Source organism: Parasteatoda tepidariorum, chromosome 12 (assembly GCF_982258835.1).
Source record: "Parasteatoda tepidariorum strain Cologne lab strain chromosome 12, Ptep-v5.0, whole genome shotgun sequence".
Lineage (NCBI taxonomy): Eukaryota > Metazoa > Arthropoda > Arachnida > Araneae > Theridiidae > Parasteatoda > Parasteatoda tepidariorum.
Window position 1 is genome coordinate 57,936,776 of NC_141766.1, and position 22,892 is coordinate 57,959,667.

At 32.0% G+C, this 22,892-nt stretch overlaps 1 protein-coding gene across 4 annotated transcripts in view; it reads left to right on the top strand.

Annotated features, from left to right (window-relative positions):
• Positions 1–5,194, top strand: part of LOC107453509 (G protein-coupled receptor moody) — a 51,612-nt gene extending 46,418 nt beyond the window's left edge. For all 4 annotated transcript variants that reach the window (XM_016070377.4, XM_043046187.3, XM_043046188.3 and 1 more), the window contains exon 4: positions 3,077–5,194. In XM_016070377.4, the coding sequence (XP_015925863.1) occupies positions 3,077–3,370 (294 nt within the window). In that variant the 3' untranslated portion in view covers positions 3,371–5,194. The remainder of the gene's footprint in view (positions 1–3,076) is intronic.
• Positions 5,195–22,892: the final 17,698 nt, after the last annotated feature.

The following is a 22,892-nucleotide window of genomic DNA, read 5'->3' on the forward strand; positions in this document are numbered from 1 at the left end:
TGATTCTTTCTTTATCTCCCCGTCTTTCATCAAATTTCTTTTCTTTTCTAAAAGAGCTTAAAAATAATTGCAGAGAGAAAATCACTGCTTGCCTTGCATGTTTTTGAATGGATTAGCATCTTCTTAAAACCTGTATTTACGGCTTTTGTGCCTTTCAATTGTTTCAACATTGTGTCATTGCAAATTTAGCTTTGAAAAAGAAAAGATAAAATGTTTCTAAATGTAGCAAAACATTTTCATCCACTGAATAGCGTAAAAACTTTATTACCTTGGGTGATTTTATTGACTTATAAATCAAAAGGAGGAGGTTTATAAAAAATGATGATTTAAAGTCGGATAACTATTATTTATGTAAAAAGGGACGAATGGCTTAAAATACAATTATTTCAATTGTTTCAATAATGCTTAATCCTCAAACAAATCTTCTTCGAAATTCCAAGTTAAATGTACCATGGACTGAATAATTTAATGCTATTCAAATTTTGGACTTAAAAATTTTTTGTTCGCTGTATCATCATCGACTAACAACTCTCTTGACAATAAAAAAAAATTATTTTAATTTGAGAATACACACAATATTTAAAATATATAAAGAATAATAAGACCGCAAAAAATAATAAATTAACTGTATGTATGAAAAATAAACCTCACTGACATCGTAAAATAAAGATAGTAGATTTTTTTCTGTTGCCCATTTAAAAATAATAGCAAAGAAATATAGATAAAATATCGAAATATTTTACATATATTTAAATTGTCAATGGTTGGATCGAATGAAAAGTAGAAAACTGTACAACCTTAATTTTTGATTTTATTAGTAGGCTCAAAAATTAAAAACCCAAAATATGCCAAAATTCAACTGTTATCGGAACAGCTTTGCTTACCTTTAAAGTCAAATCATTCAAAACTAAAAATGTTGAAAAGAGCAAAGAATTTAAATACAGAGAATGAGAAAACAAATGAACTTGAAAACTGATTAATCGGATTGTTAAATAGCTCTTAGTTCATGGTATTCATTTCTAAAAAGTTGAAATTTCTAAATAAAAACTATTTGAAAATTAAATGCCATAATCTAATGGTAGTTCGACGCTCAATGATCTATTGTCAATTTCATTTTAAAATGATAAATAACTTACGTTATTACTATTTAATTTAAGATAAAAAAAAATCTAAATAATATTAAACAGTTATAAAAATATTAATAAGTTTTCTCCATATTGTTAGTTGAAATCTATGAATTTCATTTTGAAGTTATTTTTATGGAAGTTGTAGTACTTTCTTATATTTTAACGCAGTATTTGGAAAGTTTATTTGGAGATATTTTGTGAAACAATAAAAAAATTAAGAGTAAAATACTTTTGCTGCGTCATTTGATACATTTGATAAACTGATTTTAACTACAAAATTATCGTTTTAAAAAAATATAAATACAAAGAACAAAATTCAATCTATAATTATTTATACAGGGTGTCCCAAAAGGTCGTTTACAAACTTAACATGCTGGTCTGTCATATCATGATGAACAAGATTTACATAGGAACTTGTGTCCGAAAATTAAAACTGCGACCGCTAGAAGGCGATAATTGCACGAAAACGGGAGAGTGGGAAACACAATCATTTCAGTCGTGGACGTTGAAGGAGAAGGATGAATGAGTTTTGTAATGCAGAAATGGCCGACATGCATTACGTATACGGCGCCGCTGATGGAAATGAACGAGCCGCGGCACGGACGTACCTTGAGCGCTTCCCAAACAGACGTCAGCCAAGTCATGTTTTGTTTGAACGATTGCACCGCAGATTATGTGAATCAGGTGCTTTCGTAGCACGTAGCCACATCGGTCGAGAACGTGCTACACGCACACCTGTCGTAGAGGAAACCGTGCTACAGGAGTATGCCATCAAATAAGTCTCCGAGAAGGCGAACGTGTCGTGGGTGTAGCTCGTTCCACCATAATGCGCATACTGCACGATGACATGCAACGCCTTTACCACTTCCAAAAAGTACAGGCATTGTGCGCTGACGATTATCGCATTTTTTAGAAAGAGTTTTGCCGGATCTGATGGGTGACGTTCCAGCCGCTACACGCCAAAACATCTGGTTTCAGCATGATGGAGCGCCTGCCCACTTTAGCCACGCTGTTCGAGAATACTTTGATAGGATTTATCCTAATCGCTGGATCGGTAGAGGCGGACCAGTCCCATGGCCGCCGCGATCCCCCGACCTGACTCCCATGGATTTTTACCTGTGGGGACACATGAAGTCCATAGTGTACGAGACACCTGTAACATTGGACATGGATCTTATCGTCAGGATCGCGGAAGCGGCAGCCCGTGTCCGTGACACTCCTGGCCAATTTGAACGGGTTCGTGAATCCATGCGCCGACGCTGTGAAACGTGCATTGTGGCGAATAGAAGGAATTTTGAGCATTTGCGGCGATGTAATGATGTTTTATAATAAAAATCATATTAACACCGCTATCGATATCATTTTAATTCTCCTCATCCAAACCTGCACTTATCGCCCTCTAGCGGTCTCAATTTTAATTTTTGGACACAAGTTCCTATGTAAATCTTGTTCATCATGATATAACAGACCAGCATGCTAAGTTTGTAAACGACCTTTTGGGACACCCTGTATATTAATTTTCTTATTTTTGCTTATTACAATATTTTATCTTTTTCAGTCCCGCAGTGGACTGATCATTTACACATGGTTCCTGGCAGATCACTCAAGTCAAGCATCACTGGCTGCTGTCAGTGTGCGGGTGGGTGATCACTTAGATCAGTCTGCGTAGGAACCGAAGGTGTGCGGTATTGGTTCTCGTTAAACTGTTCTACCGTAAACTGCTCGACCTCATATGCAGGTCGTCGGGCTACCGAAGCGGGGGTGCGGGGTATCAAACTTGTGATGGCATGTCGTCGGATCATCCTCAGGGATGTTTCCCAGACCGTCGCCAATAGCTCATTGTGCAGCTCTAGTGCAACGTAAATGAAATACCACTACCACCACTACTTATCTTTATAAAAAATATATTTATGCCATATGCATTCTTAACCGTGATTTTACTATTTCAGGTTGCAGACCAAGAAGTGAAGCGTCCTGAATTACACATTGTTGGATATTTGCTGATCTATTTAAGTGCATGCATAAACCCAGTGATTTATGGTATCACAAATAAGCAATATAGACAAGCCTATAAAACTGTTTTACTGTGCAGAAGACCAAGAGCTCTCAGTTTCAGTGGTGGAAATCCTCCTCATCAACAACATGATGACTCTACTGGGTTACGAACCACTATAACTCTAGTTGCTCCACCTCATAGTATGTCATGTGGTCCAGATTCAGTGTTTGAAGAAAAATCCGTCTGATTCACTCAAAATATAATTTGATCAGATCTGTCAAGCTTATAAAACTGTTTTACTATGCAGAAGAACTATTAGTTTCAGGAGTGGAAAAAACCTCCTCGTCAACAATATAATGACTTTACATCACTATAACTCGTGTTGCTCCACGTCATAACATGCCATGTGGTCACATGTTTGAAGAAGAATTCCCCTGATAAAGTCAAGTTATAGATCTATATCAAATTTATCCATCACCCATTTTTCTGTTTTTGTCTTTTTCAGCAGTCTTTAGGCCAAGTTTGCTGAAGACATTTTCTACAAGTCTTAGAAAAAATTAGCTCAAATCTGCTGTAAAACAATTTTTCAAAATTGAAACATATATATTTCTATAAAATACAAGGAATATTGATATTATACAGCCAGGCAAGGACGACTCAAAACTGTTGCTAAAATTCAGTTTTTCCGATTAGATTAAGAAAAGTATATCCTGTTTGTCACCAATATTGAGAAAGAAACTGGACTAATCATATTTTCAACAATTAAAGGAAAATTGTTCATTATGAATACGTTATAACATTCATGACAAATATGTGATACTATTGAACTAAAATTGCATTTGTATTATAGAGGGATATATTGTATTATTCAATCATACATTATTCATTTTTCATGATTTTGTAACATTTACAACTTAAATCAATTCTTGTGTAATTTTCTTGTATGGCTATCATTTCGCACAAAATTTTATGTACTGTATTTTTCATAAATAATTTAAATTTCATTTTTATTATTCATAAAAAATTGTTAGGCATATTGTAGATTTTATTAAAATGTTTGTCACCATAATTTTAATTCATGCGTTGGTAATTTTGAGAACAATTCAACGAAATGTGTTAAATATTTCACGAGAAATTTCATAAAAACTTTTTCTACTGAGATTCTTCAGAAAACTTTTAAATATTGTGCTATTGAAGAAATATCTTGATTAGTAGTAATACGCGATATTCTCAAAACACCACTCTTGCTGTATATTTTTAGACTCTTTTCAAAAATGAATTAATAAGAGCCTACGTAGTAGCAGTCTCTGGCCCTAAATGGCTATTTTATAGTAAGCTTCAGGATTAATAAAATCTTTAATCAGTGTTAGTCTGAAGTCAGAATTACCCCCTATAATCCAGTCCTTCTAAATTCTTTTAAACAATAAAAATTAGCCATGCAGTCTTTCAATGTCTTCCTAAAAATATACTTGCTTAAATTATTTCATTATTAATTTAATAAATTTATAATGAATTAATTTATAATTAATTAATTTATAATTTCACATCAATTAATTTAATTCATTTATAATTAATTTATAACTAATTAATTATTACCTAATTTATATTAATTAATTTAATTAATTTATTAATTTTTTTAATTAATTTATTAATTATTTCAATTATTTTAATTAATTTTTTTAATTACTTTATTAATTATTTTAATTATTTTTAATTAATTTATAATTATCTAATTAACTTAATTATTTCATTATTTAATTAATTATTTAACCTTTTACAATAACTATCCTTGTCCTAGATCATCTTGTTTTTGATAACTAAATTCTGTTAATCGCTTAAATGATTATTTGAAATCCCTAAAGCGTTCGCTAAAATGACTTGATGTGGAATAAAGAGTCTAAAATATTGAGGGCAGTGGTTAATCTGTATAATATTCTGTAAATATTGTGCTCATATTACGAGAGATCTGATAAAAGGGTATTTATTATTAAAATCATCCTATTTGTTTCATAATTGTAAGAAAAAGGTATTCTTTCATGTTAACAATAAACACATTTAACTGTTGAAAAAATTTATTTTCTTATGTGTTGATAATAAATGATATTCATAACTAGTGCCTAATATTTTAAAAAAATTATGACTCCTTTGATATCGGAATTCTTTAATCGTAAACGTTCTAGTTCTAGCTATGATGACATCTCTGTAAATTAAAACTGCAAAGTAAAACATTTTTGAAAGTGTAAAGAAAAATTAAGGAAACATAATGTTTTAATCGCTTCCCGGACCAATTTTTTTGAAGGAAAAAAAATGCAAAAATTAACTTTTTTTTTCCTTTTATTAATAAATACAAGGAACTAAAACAAAACATAATACACAAGTTATAAGTTGAAATTTTAACTTTTTACGCAAAAAAAATACATAAATTACCATCAGTTTACTGTCCCAAATTATCTCGGGCAAATGAAAAAAATTAAATATTAGTCTTTGTATATGTTCACATCTTCATCATTTGAAAAATTATCAACATTACTTTCACTTTCGCTCCCGAACGCCAATTTTTTACTCTTTTTTTTATGCAAATTCATCGACCATCGTTTATACAATTGTACAAAGCACGTCTGCAGCCCCACAAATAGCAAATCTCCCAAACGAATATTAGCAAACTTCCAATCACAGTAGATTATTATTAGCGCCTCTAATGGTGTGATTAATGACAAACCTGGACGCAGCAATGGCATGACGTCGTCTTTTCAGACGAATCCAGGTTCTGTATACAGCATCATGATGGCCTCATCCGTGTTTAGGGACATCGTGGAGAACATCCGTTGGCGTTCGACATCGTCATACTAGCCCATCGCCCGGAGTAATGGTATGGGGTGTCATTGGATACACGACTCGATCACCTCTTAATCGCATTGAAGAAAAGCAGTTACATTTCTGATGTGTTAGGGCCAATTGCTGTGCCATATCTTCGAGGCCTCCATTATGCTACGCTTCAGCAGGACAATGCACGACTGTCCTGACCTTCACTGACACAGAACATGGTCGCCTATTGCCTTGACCAGCACGTTCTCCTGATCTCACACCAACTGAAAACGTCTGGTCAATGGTTACAGAACGACTGGCTCGCCACCACTCGTCAGTCACTACGGTCGATGAATTGTGGCATAATGTTGAAGCTGCTAGGAATGCTGTGCCCGTCCATGCTATCCAATCTCTGTTTGACTCGATGCCTAGGAGAATAACTGCTGTTATTGCTGCCAGGAGAGACTGCTCTGAATACAGATTACTCAGGATCGAAATCCTGAGGAATATATATATATATATATATATATATATATATATATATATATATATATATATATATATATATATATATATATATATATATATATATATATATATGTAATACAAAAATTATAAATACTTTTGAATTAATAAAAGCATTAAAACTCTTTCGTTTTCATAAAATATCTTCGGTAAAGGATAAGTGTAGAAATTCTATTTTGGGACTTCAAGGCTGAAAACATACCAATGAATAATAATTACATTTATATTTCAACAGAGAAGTTATTTTAAGATCTTTCACTACCATATAAGGAAGGATTAAATGATTTTCTATGAGTAATAAATAATTTTGATGAGGCGTAAGAATACAGGGAATGCAATATGACTGGCCTCTTCACACATTTTAATTAACGTATAAAGCAGAGGAGCAATGATTTTTGCATGGCTTTTTGTAGTTTATAATGCCTAACTAAATTCCGTCAGTTTCGACGGGATATGGGTCTCCCCCTCTCCAGCTTGGAGGGGGCTGAGATGCATGCTTTCACCATCGTTTAGTAAATTAAAAAGATTATGCAGAAAATGACTTCATTATTCCGGTTATGTTCACGAATAAGGCAAAAAATATCGGGGTTGTTGCCCTGATATTTCATATAATATCTGGGGACCAAGCCCCGATATTTTATGTAATAATTGTCAAAATTACAGGAATGAAGAAACTATTTTCGGCACTGATTTTTTATTTAGTAATAGATGTTGAAGGCAGACGTCTCGGCCCCTCCCCATGGCTGGAGGAGGAGACACACAGATCCCGTCCAATCTGACGGATTTTTGTTAGCACACGTAAAACATAAAAAGCCACGCTAAAACCATTGCTCTTCCGTTTTATACGATAATTAAAATGGGTAAAAAGGGCAGCCATAATGCATTTCTTGTATTCCTACGCCTCATCGCAAATCATATAATACTCATAGAAAATTGTTTAATCCTTCCTTATATGGAAGTAAAAGATCTTAAAATAAGTCCTCTTTTGAAACATAAATCTAATTATTATTCATTGGTATGTTTTCAACCTTGGAGTCCCAAAATAGAATATCTGCATTATATGAAAACGAAAGAGTTTCATTGCTTTTATTAATACAAAAATATTTTTACGGTATTTGTATTATATATATATATATATATATATATATATATATATATATATATATATATATATATATATATATATATATATATATATGTCAAAACTAACAAATGAAACGCGTTTCTGCACTTCAGTAAGATTGCGCCATTATTTGATTACCTTCATCCTCTATTTACACTTCTATTTTCATATTTTGCAATCTGGCAAACTTGTAACGAAAACATTTTAAATCCTTTTTAAAGAATGCCTGGAAGTGTAATTACATTTGAATTCGTTACTAGCATTATATATTACATTTTGAGTTTTATTCTGTATTTTCTTGAATTTCTATTTTGATTAATGATTGCTTGTTTTATTTTACATTTTTTATTTTTATGTTACAATTTTTTCCTTGATAAGTTCAATGAAGTTTCAATTTTTGGGGTGCTCCTCACACTATTGTATAGATATGTTTTGCTTTGACTATATTAATACAATATTAGAAATCGCTATTTTTTTTCGGATATAATCGTGTGAGCTGATAACTAGATTATATCTTCTACTTATTTTATTTTCCTTTTTTTTAATTTCAGAAATTTTTAAATTTTAAAACTTTTTAAATTTGTGATCATTTTGGAAAATATTTTTAGTTATTATTTTCTTCCCCGTTATTAAATCTCTATATCTTTTTCATTGTTTTTCTCTATATTTTTAACTATATATATATATATATATATATATATATATATATATATATATTATATATTATATATATATATATTATATATATATATATATATATATATATATATATATATATATATATATATATATATATATATATATATATATATATATATATATATATATATATATATATATATATATATATATATATATATATATATATATATATATATATATATATATATATATATATATATATATATATATATATATATAGATAGATAGATAGATAGATAGATAGAGAGAGAGAGAGAGAGAGAGAGAAGATCAAGCAAAGAGGCCGAGCTTTTAGCATAGGTAGGCAGATAGTGTAAGCACACATTCATTTTCCAGAAGAAATCTTGACATAGCCTTAATCTTGACATAAACTTAATTATTTGATCTGGAACCTTAATCTTGACAAGAAAAAATTTAATCAAGGTTTCCCATCACTACAATATGGATAGAAGTGTTCCATGCGTCCAGAAATGTTTAAATTCAAGTTCTACCCAAAGACAGAAGGAAGAAAAAGGCGTTGAATGTCAAACCTGTAAAATTTATTGGTTAAGCGGATCGCGTGCTGAGGGCTACGATCAGAAGCATTTAAGTTGTGATTTATTTAAGTATTTATGTGGGTGTCCATCAACTCCACCGGAAGGATCCAGAATTGTTTTTATTTCACGAACTTTTATAATTATTAACCTATCTTCCGCTAAATCACTCCATACATAATAAAGTACGTCGAAAACGTCGAAGTGTATTAAATCTTTTAGCGGTAGAGCGGAAAATTTCTCAACTGCCTACATTAAGAAGTATGAAAAATCTTCTGAATCTATATCTTCTGCCAACTCAATGTCAAAGTAAAGTTAGCTAAGCAAAATTAACTAAAAAATTCAAGTTAAAAATCTTTAAGAGGACAGAGAAGCCTGTCGTAGAAGTTAAAATGGAGCGCGGTTTTAGCACAGATGCCGATTTCGCTCCAGATGTTCGGCGATTTCGGCTATGCTATTCAGGGCCCATTACCCTGGCACTTAAACTCCTCCGCTAATCCTACCCAACAAGCCAATCATAAAAATTACAAAATAGGAATTGACAATTAACTTGAGTCTTTATTTTTTTGCAAAATTGTCACAAATTGGGATTTTTTAATGAAACTGTGGTAGAACTTGCTGATAAAGTTCAGTCAGTCATTTCATGCAACAAACAATTGTACCAAAGTATAATTTTTTTTATTTATTTTATATTATGTTTTTTAATATATTTTTCGACAAGTTAGCCTGAATGAAGTGTTCTGTATATTGAAATAACTATTTTTCCTTTATGAAATAGCGAATAGTAGTTAATAAATTGATAAATTTTATTTATTTTTTATTTATTTAATTATTTTATTTTATGTTATGTTTTTAACATCTTTTTCAATATTTTTCTGTGAATAAAGTGTTCTATATATGAAAAGAATTATTTTTCTTTGTTAAAGTGCGAGTAATGGCAGAAAAAGGGACAAAAGTCGTATCAGGAGGCTCGCACACATCACACCCCGTTACTCCCTATGATATTAACCTATAAATTTGAAACTTGGCTCGAAATTAGAGTTTAATGTAACAACCAATTGTGCGAAAGAAATTCTTTATAGACCAATTAGTGGGCCCACAATAGGCCAAAATAGGTTTTGTTGACTATCCGGGAGAAGGTACTTTAAGCTAAATATTCGCGGTGCTTGCGTGTAAAGCGTGGCGCTGTTGGTAGCGCAGTGGGCAAGGCTGATATGTAGTCCCCCAAGTCCTGGGTACAAAACCTTGTCAGGTGCGACGTTGAATTTTTTTTATTTTTTTTTTATATTATGTTTTTTAATATACTTTTCGACAATTTAACGTGAATCAATGTTCAATATATAGAAATAACTATTTTTCCTTTATGAAATAGCGAATAGTAGCTAATAAACTGATAAATTTTCATTATTTATTTATTTATTTTATTTTATGTTATTTTTTGAACATCTTTTTCAAAATTTTTATGTGAATAAAGTGTTCTATATATGAAAAGAATTATTTTTCTTTGTTAAAGAGCGAATAATGGCAGAAAAAGGGACAAAAGTCGTATCAGGAGGTTCGCACTCATCACACCACGTTACTCCCTATAATATTAACCTATAAATTTCAAACTTGGCTCGAAATTAGAGTTTAATGTAACAACCAATTGTGCGAAAGAAATTCTTTATAGACCAATTAGTTTGCCCACATTAGGCCAAAATAGGTTTTGTTGACTATCCGGGAGAAGGTACTTTAAGCTAAATATTCGCGGTGCTTGCGTGTAAAGCGTGGCGCAGTTGGAAGCGCTGCGGGCAAGGCTGATATGTAGTCCCGGAAATCCTGGGTTCGAAACCCTGTCAGGGGCGACGTTGAATTTTTTATTCTCATATGTTTTTTAATATACTTTTCGACAATTTAACGTGAATCAATGTTCAATATATAGAAACAACTATTTTTCCTTTATGAAATAGCGAATAGTAGCTAATAAACTGATAAATTTTGATTATTTTTTATTCATTTATTTATTTTATTTTATGTTATTTTTTAAACACCTTTTTCAAAATTTTTATGTGAATAAAGTGTTCGATATATGAAAAGAATTATTTTTCTTTGTTAAAGAGCGAATAATGGCAGAAAAAGGGACAAAAGTCGTATCAGGAGGCTCGCACTCATCACACCCCGTTACTCCCTATAATATTAACCTATAAAGTTCAAACTTGGCTCGAAATTAGAGTTTAATGTAACAACCAATTGTGCGAAAGAAATTTTTTATAGACCAATTAGTGGGCCCACAATGGGCCAAAATAGGTTTTGTTGACTATCCGGGAGAAGGTACTTTAAGCTAAATATTCGCGGTGCTGGTGTGTGAAGCGTGGCGCAGTTGTTAGCGCTGCGGGCAAGGCTGATATGTAGTCCCGGAAATCCTGGGTTCGAAACCCTGTCAGGGGCGACGTTGAATTTTTTTTTTATAGATTATGTTTTTTAATACACTTTTCGACAATTTAACTTGAATCAATGTCCAATATATAGAAATAACTCTTTTTCCTTTATGAAATAGCGAATAGTAGCTAATAAATTGATAAATTTTGATTTTTTTTTTATTTATTTATTTATTTTATTTTATGTTATTTTTTAACATCTTTTTCAATATTTTTATGTGAATAAATTGTTCTATATATGAAAAGAATTATTTTTCTTTGTTAACGAGCGAATAATGGCAGAAAAAGGGACAAAAGTCGTATCAGGAGGCTCGCACTCATCACACCCCGTTACTCCCTATAATATTAACCTATAAATTTCAAACTTGACTCGAAATTAGAGTTTAATGTAACAACCAATTGTGCGAAAGAAATTCTTTATAGACAATTAGTGGGCCCACAATAGGCCAAAATAGGTTTTGTTGACTATCCGGGAGAAGGTACTTTAAGCTAAATATTCGCGATGCTTGCGTGTAAAGCGTGGCGCAGTTGGTAGCGCTGCGGGCAAGGCTGATATGTAGTCCCGGAAGTCCTGGGTACGAAACCCTGTCAGGGGCGACGTCGAATTTTATTTTATATTATGTTTCTTAATATACTTTTCGACAATTTAACGTGAATCAATGTTCAATATATAGAAACAACTATTTTTCCTTTATGAAATAGCAAATAGTAGCTAATAAACTGATAAATTTTGATTATTTTTCACTTATTTATTTATTTATTTTATTTTATGTTATTTTTTTTAACATCTTTTTCAATATTTTTATGTGAATAAATTGTTCTATATATGAAAAGAATTATTTTTCTTTGTTAAAGAGCGAATAATGGCAGAAAAAGGGACAAAAGTCGTATCAGGAGGCTCGCACTCATCACACCCCGTTACTCCCTATAATATTAACCTATAAAGTTCAAACTTGGCTCGAAATTAGAGTTTAATGTAACAACCAATTGTGCGAAAGAAATTCTTTATAGACCAATTAGTTTGCCCACATTAGGCCAAAATAGGTTTTGTTGACTATCCGGGAGAAGGTACTTTAAGCTAAATATTCGCGGTGCTTGGGTGTAAAACGTGGCGCAGTTGGTAGCGCTGCGGGCAAGGCTGATATGTAGTCCCGGAAATCCTGGGTTCGAAACCCTGTCAGGGGCGACGTTGGATTTTTTATTCTCATATGTTTTTTAATATACTTTTCGACAATTTAACGTGAATCAATGTTCAATATATAGAAACAACTATTTTTCCTTTATGAAATAGCGAATAGTAGCTAATAAACTGATAAATTTTGATTATTTTTCACTTATTTAATTATTTATTTTATGTTATTTTTTTAACAACTTTTTCAATATTTTTATGTGAATAAGTTGTTCTATATATGAAAAGAATTATTTTTCTTTGTTAAAGAGCGAATAATGGCAGAAAAAGGGACAAAAGTCGTATCAGGAGGCTGGCACTCATCACACCCCTTTACTCCCTATAATATTAACCTATAAAGTTCAAACTTGGCTTGAAATTAGAGTTTAATGTAACAACCAATTGTGCGAAAGAAATTTTTTATAGACCAATTAGTGGGCCCACAAAGGGCCAAAATAGGTTTTGTTGACTATCCGGAAGAAGGTACTTTAAGCTAAATATTCGCGGTGCTTGCGTGTAAAGCGTGGCGCAGTTGGTAGCGCTGCGGGCAAGGCTGATATGTATTCCCGGAAGTCCTGGGTACGAAACCCTGTCAGGGGCGACATTGAATTTTTTTTTTTATATTATGTTTTTTAATATACTTTTCGACAATTTAACGTGAATCAATGTTCAATATATAGAAATAACTATTTTTCCTTTATGAAATAGCGAATAGTAGCTAATAAACTGATAAATTTTGATTATTTTTTATTTATTTATTTATTTTATTTTATGTTATTTTTTAAACATCTTTTTCAAAATTTTTATGTGAATAAAGTGTTCGATATATGAAAAGAATTATTTTTCTTTGTTAAAGAGCGAATAATGGCAGAAAAAGGGACAAAAGTCGTATCAGGAGGCTCGCACTCATCACACCCCGTTACTCCCTATAATATTAACCTATAAATTTCAAATTTGGATCGAAATTAGAGTTTAATGTAACAACCAATTGTGCGAAAGAAATTTTTTATAGACCAATTAGTGGGCCCACAATGGGCCAAAATAGGTTTTGTTGACTATCCGGGAGAAGGTACTTTAAGCTAAATATTCGCGGTGCTGGTGTGTGAAGCGTGACGCAGTTGGTAGCGCTGTGGGCAAGGCTGATATGTAGTCCCGGAAATCCTGGGTTCGAAACCCTGTCAGGGGCGACGTTGAATTTTTTTTTTATATATTATGTTTTTTAATATACTTTTCGACAATTTAACTTGAATCAATGTTCAATATATAGAAATAACTCATTTTCCTTTATGAAATAGCGAATAGTAGCTAATAAACTGATAAATTTTGATTATTTTTCACTTATTTATTTATTTATTTATTTTATGTTTTTTTTTAACATCTTTTCCAATATTTTTATGTGAATAAAGTGTTCTATATATGAAAAGAATTATTTTTCTTTGTTAAAGAGCGAATAATGGCAGAAAAAGGGACAGAAGTCGTATCAGGAGGCTCGCACTCATCACACCCCGTTACTCCCTATAATATTAACCTATAAATTTCAAACTTGGCTCGAAATTAGAGTTTAATGTAACAACCAATTGTGCGAAAGAAATTCTTTATAGACAATTAGTGGGCCCACAATAGGCCAAAATAGGTTTTGTTGACTATCCGGGAGAAGGTACTTTAAGCTAAATATTCGCGATGCTTGCGTGTAAAGCGTGGCGCAGTTGGTAGCGCTGCGGGCAAGGCTGATATGTAGTCCCGGAAGTCCTGGGTACGAAACCCTGTCAGGGGCGACGTCGAATTTTTTTTTTATATTATGTTTCTTAATATACTTTTCGACAATTTAACGTGAATCAATGTTCAATATATAGAAACAACTATTTTTCCTTTATGAAATAGCAAATAGTAGCTAATAAACTGATAAATTTTGATTATTTTTTCACTTATTTATTTATTTATTTTATTTTATGTTATTTTTTTTAACATCTTTTTCAATATTTTTATGTGAATAAATTGTTCTATATATGAAAAGAATTATTTTTCTTTGTTAAAGAGCGAATAATGGCAGAAAAAGGGACAAAAGTCGTATCAGGAGGCTCGCACTCATCACACCCCGTACTCCCTATAATATTAACCTATAAAGTTCAAACTTGGCTCGAAATTAGAGTTTAATGTAACAACCAATTGTGCGAAAGAAATCTTTATAGACCAATTAGTTTGCCCACATTAGGCCAAAATAGGTTTTGTTGACTATCCGGGAGAAGGTACTTTAAGCTAAATATTCGCGGTGCTTGGGTGTAAAGGCGTGGCGCAGTTGGTAGCGCTGCGGGCAAGGCTGATATGTAGTCCCGGAAATCCTGGGTTCGAAGCCCTGTCAGGGGCGACATTGAATTTTTTTTTATATATTATGTTTTTTAATATACTTTTCGACAATTTAACGTGAATCAATGTTCAATATATAGAAACAACTATTTTTCCTTTATGAAATAGCGAATAGTAGCTAATAAACTGATAAATTTTGATTATTTTTCACTTATTTAATTATTTATTTTATGTTATTTTTTTAACAACTTTTTCAATATTTTTATGTGAATAAGTTGTTCTATATATGAAAAGAATTATTTTTCTTTGTTAAAGAGCGAATAATGGCAGAAAAAGGGACAAAAGTCGTATCAGGAGGCTCGCACTCATCACACCCTTTACTCCCTATAATATTAACCTATAAAGTTCAAACTTGGCTTGAAATTAGAGTTTAATGTAACAACCAATTGTGCGAAAGAAATTTTTTATAGACCAATTAGTGGGCCCACAAAGGGCCAAAATAGGTTTTGTTGACTATCCGGAAGAAGGTACTTTAAGCTAAATATTCGCGGTGCTTGCGTGTAAAGCGTGGCGCAGTTGGTAGCGCTGCGGGCAAGGCTGATATGTATTCCCGGAAGTCCTGGGTACGAAACCCTGTCAGGGGCGACATTGAATTTTTTTTTATATATTATGTTTTTTAATATACTTTTCGACAATTTAACGTGAATCAATGTTCAATATATAGAAATAACTATTTTTCCTTTATGAAATAGCGAATAGTAGCTAATAAACTGATAAATTTTGATTATTTTTTATTTATTTATTTATTTTATTTTATGTTATTTTTTAAACATCTTTTTCAAAATTTTTATGTGAATAAAGTGTTCGATATATGAAAAGAATTATTTTTCTTTGTTAAAGAGCGAATAATGGCAGAAAAAGGGACAAAAGTCGTATCAGGAGGCTCGCACTCATCACACCCCGTTACTCCCTATAATATTAACCTATAAATTTCAAATTTGGATCGAAATTAGAGTTTAATGTAACAACCAATTGTGCGAAAGAAATTTTTTATAGACCAATTAGTGGGCCCACAATGGGCCAAAATAGGTTTTGTTGACTATCCGGGAGAAGGTACTTTAAGCTAAATATTCGCGGTGCTGGTGTGTGAAGCGTGACGCAGTTGGTAGCGCTGTGGGCAAGGCTGATATGTAGTCCCGGAAATCCTGGGTTCGAAACCCTGTCAGGGGCGACGTTGAATTTTTTTTTTTATATATTATGTTTTTTAATATACTTTTCGACAATTTAACGTGAATCAATGTTCAATATACAGAAACAACTATTTTTCCTTTATGAAATAGCGAATAGTAGCTAATAAACAGATAAATTTTGATTATTTTTCACTCATTTATTTATTTATTTTATTTTATGTTTTTTTTTAACATCTTTTCCAATATTTTTATGTGAATAAATTGTTTTATATATGAAAAGAATTATTTTTCTTTGTTAGAGCGAATAATGGCAGAAAAAGGGACAAAAGTCGAATCAGGAGGCTCGCACTCATCACACCCCGTTACTCCCTATAATATTAACCTATAAAGCTTAAAGTTGGCTCGAAATTAGAGTTTAATGTAACAACCAATTGTGCGAAAGAAATTTTTTATAGACCAATTAGTGGGCCCTCAAAGGGCCAAAATAGGTTTTGTTGACTATCCGGGAGAAGGTACTTTAAGCTAAATATTCGCGGTGCTTGCGTGTAAAGCGTGGCGCAGTTGGTAGCGCTGCGGGCAAGGCTGATATGTATTCCCGGAAGTCCTGGGTACGAAACCCTGTCAGGGGCGAAGTTAATTTTTTTTATATATATTATGTTTTTTAATATACTTTTCGACAATTTAACGTGAATCAATGTTCAATATATAGAAATAACTATTTTTCCTTTATGAAATAGCGAATAGTAGCTAATAAATTGATAAATTTTGATTATTTTTTATTTATTTATTTATTTTATTTTATGTTATTTTTTGAACAACTTTTTCAAAATTTTTATGTGAATAAAGTGTTCTATATATGAAAAGAATTATTTTTCTTTGTTAAAGAGCGAATAATGGCAGAAAAAGGGACAAAAGTCGTATCAGGAGGCTCGCACTCATCACACCCCGTTACTCCCTATAATATTAACCTATAAATTTCAAACTTGGCTCGAAATTAGAGTTTAATGTAACATCCAATTGTGCGAAAGAAATTCTTTATAGACCAATTAGTGGGCCCTCAAAGGGCCAAAATAGGTTTTGTTGACTATCCGGGAGAAGGTACTTTAAGCTAAATATTCGCGGTGCTTGCGTGAAAAGCGTGGCGCAGTTGGTAGCGCTGCGGGCAAGGCTGATATGTATTCCCGGAAGTCCTGGGTACGAAACCCTGTCAGAGGCGAAGTTGATTTTTTATATATATATTATATTTTTTAATATACTTTTCGACAATTTAACGTGAATCAATGTTCAATATATAGAAATAACTATTTTTCCTTTATGAAATAGCGAATAGTAGCTAATAAATTGATAAATTTTGATTATGTTTTATTTATTTATTTATTTTATTTTATGTTATTTTTTGAACAACTTTTTCAAAATTTTTATGTGAATAAAGTGTTCTATATATGAAAAGAATTATTTTTCTTTGTTAAAGAGCAAATAATGGCAGAAAAAGGGACAAAAGTCGTATCAGGAGGCTCGCACTCATCACACCCCGTTACTCCCTATAATATTAACCTATAAATTTCAAACTTGGCTCGAAATTAGAGTTTAATGTAACAACCAATTGTGCGAAAGAAATTCTTTATAGACCAATTAGTGGAATCACAATAGGCCAAAATAGGTTTTGTTGACTATCCGGGAGAAGGTACTTTAAGCTAAATATTCGCGGTGCTGGTGTGTGAAGCGTGGCGCAGTTGGTAGCGCTGTGGGCAAGGCTGATATGTAGTCCCGGAAATCCTGGGTTCGAAACCCTGTCAGGGGCGACGTTGAATTTTTTTTTTATATATTATGTTTTTTAATATACTTTTCGACAATTTAACTTGAATCAATGTTCAATATATAGAAATAACACTTTTTCCTTTATGAAATAGCGAATAGTAGCTAATAAATTGATAAATTCTGATTTATTTTTTATTTATTTAATTATTTTATTTTATGTTATTTTTTTAACATCTTTTTCAATATTTTTATATGAATAAATTGTTCTATATATGAAAAGAATTATTTTTCTTTGTTAACGAGCGAATAATGGCAGAAAAAGGGACAAAAGTCGTATCAGGAGGCTCGCACTCATCACACCCCGTTACTCCCTATAATATTAACCAATAAATTTCAAACTTGGCTCGAAATTAGAATTTAATGTAACAACCAATTGTGCGAAAGAAATTCTTTATAGATCAATCAGTGGGCCCACAATAGGCCAAAATAGGTTTTGTTGACTATCCGGGAGAAGGTACTTTAAGCTAAATATTCGCGATGCTTGCGTGTAAAGCGTGGCGCAGTTGGTAGCGCTGCGGGCAAGGCTGATATGTAGTCCCGGAAGTTCTGGGTACGAAACCCTGTCAGGGGCGAAGTTGAATTTTTTTTTTTTATATTATGTTTTATAATATACTTTTCGACAATTTAACGTGAATCAATGTTCAATATACAGAAACAACTATTTTTCCTTTATGAAATAGCGAATAGTAGCTAATAAACTGATAAATTTTGATTATTTTTCACTTATTTATTTATTTATTTTATTTTATGTTTTTTTTAACATCTTTTCCACTATTTTTATGTGAATAAATTGTTTTATATATGAAAAGAATTATTTTTCTTTGTTAAAGAGCGAATAATGGCAGAAAAAGGGACAAAAGTCGAATCAGGAGGCTCGCACTCATCACACCCCGTTACTCCCTATAATATTAACCTATAAAGCTCAAACTTTGCTCGAAATTAGAGTTTAATGTAACAACCAATTGTGCGAAAGAAATTTTTTATAGACCAATTAGTGGGCCATCAAAGGGCCAAAATAGGTTTTGTTGACTATCCGGGAGAAGGTACTTTAAGCTAAATATTCGCGGTGCTTGCGTGTAAAGCGTGGCGCAGTTGGTAGCGCTGCGGGCAAGGCTGATATGTATTCCCGGAAGTCCTGGGTACGAAACCCTGTCAGGGGCGAAGTTGATTTTTTTTATATATATTATGTTTTTTAATATACTTTTCGACAATTTAACGTGAATCAATGTTCAATATATAGAAATAACTATTTTTCCTTTATGAAATAGCGAATAGTAGCTAATAAATTGATAAATTTTGATTATTTTTTATTTATTTATTTATTTTATTTTATGTTATTTTTTGAACAACTTTTTCAAAATTTTTATGTGAATAAAGTGTTCTATATATGAAAAGAATTATTTTTCTTTGTTAAAGAGCGAATAATGGCAGAAAAAGGGACAAAAGTCGTATCAGGAGGCTCGCACTCATCACACCCCGTTACTCCCTATAATATTAACCTATAAATTTCAAACTTGGCTCGAAATTAGTGTTTAATGTAACATCCAATTGTGCGAAAGAAATTCTTTATAGACCAATTAGTGGGCCCTCAAAGGGCCAAAATAGGTTTTGTTGACTATCCGGGAGAAGGTACTTTAAGCTAAATATTCGCGGTGCTTGCGTGAAAAGCGTGGCGCAGTTGGTAGCGCTGCGGGCAAGGCTGATATGTATTCCCGGAAGTCCTGGGTACGAAACCCTGTCAGGGGCGAAGTTGATTTTTTTTATATATATTATATTTTTTAATATACTTTTCGACAATTTAACGTGAATCAATGTTCAATATATAGAAATAACTATTTTTCCTTTATGAAATAGCGAATAGTAGCTAATAAATTGATAAATTTTGATTATGTTTTATTTATTTATTTATTTTATTTTATGTTATTTTTTGAACAACTTTTTCAAAATTTTTATGTGAATAAAGTGTTCTATATATGAAAAGAATTATTTTTCTTTGTTAAAGAGCAAATAATGGAAGAAAAAGGGACAAAAGTCGTATCAGGAGGCTCGCACTCATAACACCCCGTTACTCCCTATAATATTAACCTATAAATTTCAAACTTGGCTCGAAATTAGAGTTTAATGTAACAACCAATTGCGCGAAAGAAATTCTTTATAGACCAATTAGTGGAATCACAATAGGCCAAAATAGGTTTTGTTGACTATCCGGGAGAAAGTACTTTAAGCTAAATATTCGCGGTGCTGGTGTGTGAAGCGTGGCGAAGTTGGTAGCGCTGTGGGCAAGGCTGATATGTAGTCCCGGAAATCCTGGGTTCGAAACCCTGTCAGGGGCGACGTTGAATTTTTTTTTTATATATTATGTTTTTTAATATACTTTTCGACAATTTAACTTGAATCAATGTTCAATATATAGAAATAACACTTTTTCCTTTATGAAATAGCGAATAGTAGCTAATAAATTGATAAATTTTGATTTATTTTTTATTTATTTAATTATTTTATTTTATGTTATTTTTTTAACATCTTTTTCAATATTTTTATATGAATAAATTGTTCTATATATGAAAAGAATTATTTTTCTTTGTTAACGAGCGAAAAATGGCAGAAAAAGGGACAAAAGTCGTATCAGGAGGCTCGCACTCATCACACCCCGTTACTCCCTATAATATTAACCTATAAATTTCAAACTTGGCTCGAAATTAGAATTTAATGTAACAACCAATTGTGCGAAAGAAATTCTTTATAGATCAATCAGTGGGCCCACAATAGGCCAAAATAGGTTTTGTTGACTATCCGGGAGAAGGTACTTTACGCTAAATATTCGCGATGCTTGCGTGTAAAGCGTGGCGCAGTTGGAAGCGCTGCGGGCAAGGCTGATATGTAGTCCCGGAAGTCCTGGATACGAAACCCTGTCAGGGGCGACGTTGAATTTTTTTTTATATTATGTTTTTTAATATACTTTTCGACAATTTAACGTGAATCAATGTTCAATATATAGAAATAACTATTTTTCCTTTATGAAATAGCGAATAGTAGCTAATAAACTGATAAATTTTGATTATTTTTTATTTATTTATTTATTTTATTTTATGTTATTTTTTTAACAACTTTTTCAAAATTTTTATGTGAATAAAGTGTTCTATATATGAAAAGAATTATTTTTCTTTGTTAAAGAGCGAATAATGGCAGAAAAAGGGTCAAAAGTCGTATCAGGAGGCTCGCACTCATCACACCCCGTTACTCCCTATAATATTAACCTATAAATTTCAAGCTTGGCTCGAAATTAGAGTTTAATGTATCATCCAATTGTGCGAAAGAAATTCTTTATAGACCAATTAGTGGGCCCACAATAGGCCAAAATAGGTTTTGTTTACTATCCGGGAGAAGGTACTTTAAGCTAAATATTCGCGGTGCTTGCGTGTAAATCGTGGCGCAGTTGGTAGCGCTGCGGGCAAGCCTGATATGTAGTCCCGGAAGTTCTGGGTACGAAACCCTGTCAGGGGCGAAGTTGAATTTTTTTTTTTATATTATGTTTTTTAATATACTTTTCGACAATTTAACGTGAATCAATGTTCAATATATAGAAATAACTATTTTTCCTTTATGAAATAGCGAATAGTAGCTAATAAATTGATAAATTTTGATTATTTTTTATTTATTTATTTATTTTATTTTATGTTATTTTTTGAACAACTTTTTCAAAATTTTTATGTGAATAAAGTGTTCTATATACGAAAAGAATTATTTTTCTTTGCTAAAGAGCATATAATGGCAGAAAAAGGGACAAAAGTCGTATCAGGAGGCTCGCACTCATCACACCCCGTTACTCCCTATAATATTAACCTATAAATTTCAAACTTGGCTTGAAATTAGAATTTAATGTAACAACCAATTGTGCGAAAGAAATTCTTTATAGACCAATTAGTGGGCCCACAATAGGCCAAAATAGGTTTTGTTGACCATCCGGGAGAAGGTACTTTAAGCTAAATATTCGCGGTGCTGGTGTGTGAAGCGTGGCGCAGTTGGTAGCGCTGTGGGCAAGGCTGATATGTAGTCCCGGAAATCCTGGGTTCGAAACCCTGTCAGGGGCGACGTTGAATTTTTTTTTTATATATTATGTTTTTTAATATACTTTTCGACAATTTAACTTGAATCGATGTTCAATATATAGAAATAACAATTTTTCCTTTATGAAATATCGAATAGTAGCTAATAAATTGATAAATTTTGATTTATTTTTTATTTATTTAATTATTTTATTTTATGTTATTTTTTTAACATCTTTTTCAATATTTTTATATGAATAAATTGTTCTATATATGAAAAGAATTATTTTTCTTTGTTAACGAGCGAATAATGGCAGAAAAAGGGACAAAAGTCGTATCAGGAGGCTCGCACTCATCAAACCCCGTTACTCCCTATAATATTAACCTATAAATTTCAAACTTGGCTCGAAATTAGAGTTTAATGTAACAACCAATTGTGCGAAAGAAATTCTTTATAGATCAATCAGTGGGCCCACAATAGGCCAAAATAGGTTTTGTTGACTATCCGGGAGAAGGCACTTTAAGCTAAATATTCGCGATGCTTGCGTGTAAAGCGTGGCGCAGTTGGTAGCGCTGCGGGCAAGGCTGATATGTAGTCCCGGAAGTCCTGGATACGAAACCCTGTCAGGGGCGACGTTGAATTTTTTTTTATATTATGTTTTTTAATATACTTTTCGACAATTTAACGTGAATCAATGTTCAATATATAGAAATAACTATTTTTCCTTTATGAAATAACGAATAGTAGCTAATAAACTGATAAATTTGATTATTTTTTATTTATTTATTTATTTTATTTTATGTTATTTTTTAACAACTTTTTCAAAATTTTTATGTGAATAAAGTGTTCTATATATGAAAAGAATTATTTTTCTTTGTTAAAGAGCGAATAATGGCAGAAAAAGGGACAAAAGTCGTATCAGGAGGCTCGCACTCATCACACCCCGTTACTCCCTATAATATTAACCTATAAATTTCAAACTTGGCTCGAAATTAGAGTTTAATGTATCATCCAATTGTGCGAAAGAAATTCTTTATAGACCAATTAGTGGGCCCACAATAGGCCAAAATAGGTTTTGTTTACTATCCGGGAGAAGGTACTTTAAGCTAAATATTCGCGGTGCTTGCGTGTAAAGCT